At 41.7% G+C, this 8,924-nt stretch overlaps 1 protein-coding gene across 8 annotated transcripts in view; it reads right to left on the bottom strand.

Moving 5' to 3' along the window:
* Window positions 1-2,180: 2,180 nt before the first annotated feature.
* The window catches only part of ARHGAP12 (Rho GTPase activating protein 12), a 91,035-nt gene continuing 84,291 nt past the window's right edge, over window positions 2,181-8,924 (bottom strand). For all 8 annotated transcript variants that reach the window (XM_054171344.1, XM_054171343.1, XM_054171346.1 and 5 more), the window contains 5 exons: window positions 7,718-7,816; window positions 5,528-5,605; window positions 4,181-4,315; window positions 3,814-3,916; window positions 2,181-3,006 (listed from right to left, as the gene is read on the bottom strand). In XM_054171344.1, coding sequence (XP_054027319.1) covers window positions 2,832-3,006; window positions 3,814-3,916; window positions 4,181-4,315; window positions 5,528-5,605; window positions 7,718-7,816 — 590 coding nt within the window. In that variant the 3' untranslated portion in view covers window positions 2,181-2,831. The remainder of the gene's footprint in view (window positions 3,007-3,813; window positions 3,917-4,180; window positions 4,316-5,527; window positions 5,606-7,717; window positions 7,817-8,924) is intronic.

Below are 8,924 nucleotides of genomic sequence, written 5' to 3'. Positions count from 1 at the left end.
AGAGTAGGGTTCTCAGTTGGACTTGGTGATCCTGAGGGTCTTTTCCAGCCTGAATGATTCTGTGATTTTCTGTGACTCTGATTTAAAGGCCAAACTGAGAAATATATAAATTACTTGTTTGGTCTAATACAAATCACTTTCCCCTATTATGTCTGTGCAAAAATCTGGGTTGGTTGTGTTGTTTTAAAAAAACAAGCAACAAGGCAAGGTGGTTCAAATAGTGAAGAAACTCAAGGTGCTGACATCCCTTCACTGTGGTCTTGACAGAAGCTTGCAGAGTTTCCTCTTCCTGAGGAAATCAAATTTCAATTTGCGCTAATGCTTTTTCCCCTCCTCAAAGTGAGAATGCTAAAATGTCACAAATACAGTGCACAAAGCAAGCCATACTCTTTACTGTAATAACAAAATGCTTTAATTTGGGGGTGGATACAAGGAAAAGTGTGACATCCTCATTAGCAAGTTGTTTTTAAAAGGCTTTCTTGCTTCAAGGGGAAAAAAACCCACAACACTCAAACAGAAAAAGTGACCTGTGGGTAAGCCCTCTCATTTAGCTGTGAGAATTCTGTTTCATTTTACAGCTGAAGTTGGGATTTGAATAAGCCACAGCAACAGGTTTGAATGTTATCCTGAATGTTATCTTCCCCAGCAGCGTGGGACACCCCTCGGCTTCAACAGCCCTAGCCGGAGACTGACAGCACAAGGCGGAGACGGAGATTTCGCAACCCTCAGCCAGGTCTCTTTGCAACAAACCACAAGATTTCACCATTACCACAAGAAGACAGTGAGAAAGCCACAAGGTAACTCATCTTCTCTTTTATCTCCAAAGACTTTTCATGCAAGCCCTATGCTCCTGAAATTCTCGTACCATTCATCTGCTGCCACTTCAGCACTTCACCACACAGCCCCTCTGCTGTAAGCCAGAGCTTGTGCTGTGAAAGGTGTGCAACAGATCAAAGGTGAGAGACAGTTATGTCCCCAGTGTAGCTGCTTTCTGCACAGCAGGTGCCAAGGAAGTTGGGATATGTTTTAAAGACTGCAAATTTCTATCCATAAGTTAGTTACTTCTGCCCTCTCTGAACCTTCTGTTAGAATATAAGTTGTTAAAGAAAGGGGACGGGGAAGCTCCTGAAACTGTCAGGTTATAAAGTAGGCATTTATCTTTTAATCCAACGTGACAACTCTTTGCCCCAGAGAGTAGCCGTACTGTGCAGTAAGATGCTTCAGTCTTATTTGAAAGGGAGGTGTTGTCTGAAGTGGGAATGGCAAACTCTGAAAGAACCAACAGTTTCCTTTATTCAGGTTAGACATAACAAATATGTCAGATACAGCAGTTAGTCTAGAAAAATACATTTAAAAAAGGAGAAAAAAAAGGGAAAAAAAATGTCTTCAGCAGACCATGAGCCCTGTAACAAAATCTTCCAGAACCCATTGTACAAAGTATTCTACCTTAATGTAAAAAGAAAACTTTAAAATTGAGCCACATGGATTCCATCAAACATCCAGCTATGGAAAAAAAAAACAACCCCATGAGTTTCACTAGTAGTAGATGTTAGAATTCATTATACATTTTTTTTTCTTGTCCTAATGTATCCTGTACACATTAAATACCCTAGAAGGCTCCTCTTGTAGTGCATTAACATCTTAGCAAGCACACTCAGGATTTCTCCAGTACCATCTGCATTACAGTTATTTGCCTGCAAATGTAATTAACATCTAAAAGTGCACACAGTTAGGTTTCCCCTCCCTCCCCCAAACCTGTTTCCCTGCTGACCCCCGGACATCCACTGGAAACATGATGCTACTGGAGCTAAACTACCCATGATTAGAAATGTGTGACTAGAAGTGTTTCTTAAAACTATACAGGAACTGAATTCTGTACAAGAATCAAAAAGGACAGTTGGTATTTACAGCAAGAAACTACCACAGCGTTATACCAAGAACTCAACACAGTGTTACAGTTGGCATTTACTTAGGATTGTAGCTTTAAATCAGTGTAACACAAAACTTAGGTCAGGAAATATCCTGGAAGGAAAAAAAAAATAATGAAGGTGTTTATTAAATAGGACTTCTGTTATGAAACAAGACAAGTAGCTGTTGCTGGATATTCTTTACAAGTTCAGTGTCTGAAATAGTGTGCTGTTCTTTACAGAACAGCACAAGTTCCAGAGAGGTTGCTGGGGGTGGGGGGGGGAAAGGAAAGGGGGAAGAAAAGAAAAAAGGGAAAGCAGGGTAGGAAGGAAAACAGACAGCAGATACCATGAGAGATTTGAATAACTAAACCAAACTGTTAGCACAAGTTTAAGACAGTCACTGCATGCAGAAACCCCTTGGAAAAGTGTCATACAGATCCCAGTAGGTGGTAAGACACAAGCATAAGATGTAACTTCACTGAATTTTTCCATAGCAGTTGCTAGGACTTTTCCCCTATCAAGTGGAAGAACTTTGAAGATTAAATTCCAGATTCTCCAGTTTGAAATGACTAGCTTCACTCTCAGAGAAATCCAGTGTATGAACCTATATTACATTTTTCCACTGCTACTTAAAAAAAAACCCAAAACAAACAACAAAAAAAGAGGCAAGCTATAAACTTTTGAATTAGGTTGTTTTTTTTTTTACATTGAACTTTCCAAAGAAACCCCAAGTACTGCCTTTCATTTTCATTATAGTGGTCAAACATTTTCTCCTGTTTCTCCCCTCCCCAAAAAGTGCAAAAACAAACAAGTTGCTGCTTGGTCCACAAACATAATCCATCCTTGTACAGTGAGAGATTTTCCTTCTGAGAGAGTACTGCTGCCAACCCAGCGCTTCCAGTTTCCACTCCAAGACGAATGTCAGCGTCCAAAGATGGAATTCAATTCCAGTAGAATCAACTCTACAATCTGATTCTGGTATACAGTGTGGACTGCTATGTTACCAGTCTCTTTCTCCGGCTTTAAGAGAGTTGGACCAAAAACTATTGCTACGCTTTGATAGGTCATGCGGTTCTTCTCGCCGTTTTCTACAACTCTGAAAAACAAGCACACACAGGAGGAGACTGAGCAGTGTTAGAGTAAAAAGGATGACAGGAAAAAAGCACAGTCCCAAAGCAAAGGAGGAGAGAGGTTGGGGAGCCGGGGCTCTTTAGCTTGGAGAAGAGAAGAGGAGCCTGAGGGGCGACCTCATTCATGTTGATAAAGATGTAAAGGGTGGGTGCCAAGAGGATGGAGTCAGGTTCTGCTGGGTGATGCCCAATGACAGGACAAGGGGCAACGGGTGGAAGCTAAGGCACAGGATGTTTCATGGAAACATGAGGAAAAAGTTCTTCCCTGTGAGGGTGATGGAACACTGGAACAGGCTCCTCAGAGGGGTTGTGGAGTCTCCTTCTCTGGAGATATTAAAAAGCCACCTGGATCTGTTCTATGTGATCCTCCTCTGGCAGTGGGGTTGGACTGGGTGATCTTTCAAGGTCCCTTCACAGCCCCTAACATTCTGTGATTCACAGTATTTACTCAACAAGTAACCCTGTTGTTAGGACATGCAGCTGCTGTGATGCTCTCTGTGGAAAAGTTTTGTTTTGAAATGCTATTCCTGATCCTCTCACAATCCCTTGAACATAAGGACTTGGCACTAAACAACACAACTATGACACATCCTGTCTCAAGTCTGTTTGGTGCTCTGCAAGCTTGTATAAATACAGACTGATAGATTATTTCCAGCAAGTCCAATACAGACAAGAAAAATGCACTGGGAACAGTCACTTAGTACTTTTAGCTGGATTATTTAGCACGGAGGGAGGAACAGCATACAAAGCCATTCCTTCTATCTGCTTCTTACCTCTTGAGGTGTCTGAAGAGTATCTGCATAGTGTCCTGATTTGGTTTTGGCAACTGTTTGATTAAATCTTTAACAGCATGGACACGCTGCCTTGGTTCTTGTTCTGCAAACAAAAAAGGATGAGGGGTAGAAACAACAAGTCAGTGTTTTTGTTTAAAACATCGGCGTCAAACTTAACAGCTGGGCTTAAAGTGAAAGCTTTGCAGTGCTGATAGGAGGTAATGTACTGCCACCTCCTGGGCTGTGCCTTACTAGCAGCCTGCTTTAGGTAAGCTTTACAGGCTGCCACAACCAAACCATTCTTCCTGCCGTCCAAAATAATTGAGTTGTACATCCTGAGCAAAACTTAGACGAGAAGCAGACTTACTAATTGCATTGACAAAGTCATTGAAGTGATTGTAAGTGAAGAGTGGTTCTGGCAACTCTCTGAAAAACATCTTTAGAGCTCCCGTGATGACATGTATGTCTTCCCATTTACTGTCATTCAAGTCTAGTTTCTCATCTGAGAGAGAAAAATGAATAATTAATGTTAATAATTATTATTTTCTGAAATAAAGTTAACTACTGTTCTGTACTTATTGCTTCTAAAGTAGTGCAGACACTTACTCCAGCTCAGCCCTGCTAGATTCAGACACAGCAGCACAGAAGACAAAAAAGGATACAAAAACTCAACCACTACAGATAGAGATCACAGAATCATGGAATGTAAACGGTTGGAAGGCACCTCTGGCAGCCCAACAGCCCTGCAAAGCAGGATCAGCTAGGGCAGGCCACATAGGAACACATCCAGGTGGATTCCAAAAGTCTCCAGAGAAGGAGACTCCATAACCTCTCTGGGCAGCCTGTACCAGGGCTCTAGCACCCTCACAGGAAAAAAAGCTTTTCCTCTTGTTTCTGTGTTCCAGCTTGTATCTGTTGCCCCTCATCCTAACACAGAACACCACTAAAAGAGACTGGCTCCTCCGTCTTGACTCCCACCCTTCAGCTGTGACCAAACTCTGCCTGCTGCACCAATGCAGCTCCCCAAGGGCATTTTCCAGAGGAGAACAGCCGCTGCTGCTATAAAACAAAATTTATTGTTAAGACTTTTCAATCAGGAAATGAGAGTTCAGATTGCAGTTGGGCCACAGTCCCCACTGATTCCCACCAAACAAAACACTTAAGGTACAGCCACATGAAAGGGTTTTACAGACTGAGTATGGTGAAGAAGAGCTAAGCACCCCTGTACTAAACATCAGTAGCAAATCTGAGGCCTTGAGCAACCTGGTCTAGTGGAAGGTGTCCCTGCCCACGGCAGGGGGGGGTTGGAACAAGATTGTCTTTAAGGTCTCTTCCAACCTAAACCATTCTATGAATCTATGAGTCTCCCTCTAAAGAATTAACTCGGTTTCAACAGGAGTGGAAGCTCAATATGTTGACAGACACATTCTATTACCTTTCTACAGAACCCTATACCTTTCTTCAGAGCTGTGTCCTAGCAATGTCTCTATGCTCCACACGAGCCCAGACCCCCAGGATGGCAGGTTTTTTCCCAAATGAGAGATATTACACAACATTCTGCGATTTAGAAGTCATTTTACTCTGAAAACAACACTCACTTCTGCACTTGCACATTGAGTTGTTGCTTTGTTTGGGTTTTTTTTTCCCCCCCTGAGCTTTCTGAATTTCAGCCTGAAAAGTATATGCAATTGTAATATAGTTGAAGGAAGCTTACCATGATTGACTGCAAATCTTAGCTTCTGAATCACTGCAAGATTGCCACTAACTCGGTATAAGCCATCAACATCTAATCCTGAAACAAAGGGATAAATCCATGTTAATACCTTACACATGTCTGAATTCTGCCATCATTGGGCTGCTGCTTTATAGGTCTACTCAGCAAAATTAAATGAAACCCACCTTGTAACAAAGAACACTCAGTTCAACAACAAAATAAGTTAATCTTGGGGGTTTTTTGGATGGGCTGGGCACACCAGAGGAGGTTTAGTTTGCTGACACAGGTTTGGCATCAGCAAGCTCATAACAATCTCTAGAACTTCCTACACAGCAGACCAGTAATAATGAAGCAATAGTTCCAAGTGTCCCCAGTGAGACCAGGTGTCTCATTTAAGATGCTCTTTGTGGGTGTACATGGGAGCCCAACATGCAAGGACCAACTATTTTGTGCATCTTCTATTTGTTTTTCATGTATGGTTAAGAAAAAATTCAATCAAGTCATGCACAGAGAGCAGCTCAAAGTTGACAAGTGACCAAGAATGATGTGCATGCACTCTCATCACTACCCAACTGCCTACAAAACTAAAAGGGGTAGCCCTTGCCTTCACAGTGTTGCACACTCAACCACAAAAGAATGAAACTGTGTCTCTGTGGTTGCTACTGCAGTTACTCAGAAGTGATTAGAAGAATTTAATTGAAATGCCATTTGAATGCAGCATGTGAGTCAGTGCCACTGAGAGGGTGAGTGTGCCAGAATACCTGCAAGTCCCTGTAGCTCCTCAAGGAGTTGTCTGATGCAACACAGCACAGTTACCAGCATCATCTGACATATCCCTTCTCCCCATAATCCACTAGTCATTCCTTTACAGAAAGAACTGATCTGAAGTGTATTGGCAGCAGGAAGAAGAGTTGGAGAAGTTGGGGAAAGAAGCTGTTCATTTCTGTCAGCTTCCCCTCAGGTATTTAAAAAAGGAAAACTTCACCACTATCTTCACTGCAGTCCTGTCTTTAAAATAAAAAAGAAAGAAAGAAAGAAAGAAAAAGGGGGGAAAAGAAAGAAGGGGGGGAAAAAAAAAAAAGAGAACAAAGCAAAATAATCCCTTTCTCACAAACTGCAGGTCACAAACAGAACAAAGCCTGCTGACACAAACACTGTAGCAGTCTGTTGAACTGGAGTAAGGCAATGGAAGCAGTTATTTTTCCCCACCCAGGCCGTAAGATTGCAGCATTCAGAAAGGGGACTGCAGGCTGCAACAAAATCCTAAATTAAGTTCCCATGGAAGATGACTCAAAACTGACATGTAGTGCTCTCCTGGAAGACTTACCCTGATTTTCAAGAGAATGTTCTCAGATTAACAGAGTGGCATAGACCTGAATGATGATTATGGAGATTCCATAATCCCCTCTCAGTCACCTTTTCCAAGAGACAGGGCAATAACAACAGCAAGAGACAAGCAAGAAAACCAGCACAGACTACAGCCAAGTCAGGAGGCACAACCAAAGTATTTGCAATAAAAATGTGAAGATATCCTTTACATCAGACAACCCAGAGTGTCAAACATAGCTTTCAAAGATGTCATCTTCTCAGTAATTAGGTAGGTTAGGGTTATTTTCCATTAAATCAAACAGAAATTGAGTCAGTAGGTGAACACCAATAATCTCCAAACCTGCATACAATTTCACATAACAGTTGGTGTAACTGGCTGAAGGAAGTTAAACCAAGAGACTTGTCCTCTGGCAGTCAACACATATACAGAGCAGGAACATAACTTTCTCCTAGAAGTTTGTTACAAGGAAGTTTGTATATAATTGATTGTTAGCGTGCTTAAGCCCTCCAAAAATCAATGGTGGTGTTTTGAGTGTCTCTCTCCTTTCACCTGAAAACAACTTTGATGGGCTGAGCTCTTCTATTACTCCTTGTATTCCCTTCTTCCTTAGATCCTTGCTGACAGGAGGCTGTCGTGCCTTCTCCCTCAGTATTGAATACGCTGAAGCAGATCAGATACAAAATTTCCTTCTCTCCCATTTTGGATCCCACCTCCTCCTCCTCCCCTCACTGCTAAGTACACATAAAAGTTGCAGATTATTTTCCCCAAAGAAATCTACAGCATTTTAAGGATTAAAGAGATCAAAATTAGAGAGTGTGGTGAGCAAGAGAGAGTCAGGAAACAAAAAACTTCAACCATACCATGTTCCTCAACATGCTCAATGCACAGCTTCACGAACTTTGGCACCGTGCTGTTTTCTCTTTGACACAAGCTGGTGAGATTGGAACCAAACACTTGATCTGGAACCAAGTAAAGAGACTGATTTACAGCGGAACAGGACTCAAGTGACAGAACTAGTTCAGGTTAAAACAAACCTCTACAAAGGGCAAAGATCACTGGATACAACTGCTGCAGTGTTAAGAGTGAAAGCAGGAGAGTTTTGAAAAGAGCACCCAGCAGCTCCCAGCAAGAAAAAGCTCGCAGAAAGGAAAGGTGTCAGCAGTTACACAAATGTGAGTCTCTGAGCAAGGAACTTCTGCTACTGAAACAATTTTAATCCATCAGGAGATACTTGTGCAAGTCATATAGTCATTACTGTAATGGAGAAACTGAATGGCTTCAAATGTCCTGTTCTGAGACCAAAATACATTTACTGTGATCTTTGTTTAAAATCTGGACTGAGATAATAAAACTTCAACCAAAGGAAAAGCTTTTGGCGTTGCTTCAGGAAAGCTGTAAAATGTCATCTTTCATTGCACCTACTGTTTAACCTAGCATTATATATTCATCTGCTTTAATGCAGGGTCTTTAACTTCTAACATTTGTAAGTTCTGACATGGATTTGTAAATGACACACACTTTACATCACAGAGCTCTGGATGGATGCAAGTATGGCTATGCATAGGCAACCTGGCTGCAATACGGAATTTAAACACAGGTATTTATAGACAGAGATAATGATAAGTCTTGTTTTCAATCACAATCCAGGGGGAGTGTTTTCTATCACAAACTGGGGTGAAAAATGAAAATCAGCCTGGCAGAGAACAGGCTGTTGCCATGTCTCAGCATATTTATTTCAGCACCATGTTAACTCCTCTGGTTCAAATGATGTTAGCACCAAAGTCTCTCTCAGATCCATTTTTAAGGTTTTCAACAAAGGCGTCAAGTAATAAACAGCATTTTCTCTGCAGGTGTCCAAGACTGAAAGAGGGTCTCAAGGTAGAGAAGCAAAGCTCACACTCTTAAAGGGAAGCAAGTTTTGGGGTTTCTTTTGAATCTGTTACCTAAGGTGTGCAAGTGACCACCTTTGCAGTCTCTAGTGGATCTTACTTCAGAGCTTATGCAAGAGAGAAGCTGCTCCTGCATTTGTACCATGCATAGCATCTGGCCCATTTTTCAGGTAGATTC

This window comes from Dryobates pubescens, chromosome 21 (genome assembly GCF_014839835.1).
Source record: "Dryobates pubescens isolate bDryPub1 chromosome 21, bDryPub1.pri, whole genome shotgun sequence".
NCBI lineage: Eukaryota > Metazoa > Chordata > Aves > Piciformes > Picidae > Dryobates > Dryobates pubescens.
This window is presented reverse-complemented; position numbering and strand designations above follow the sequence as displayed.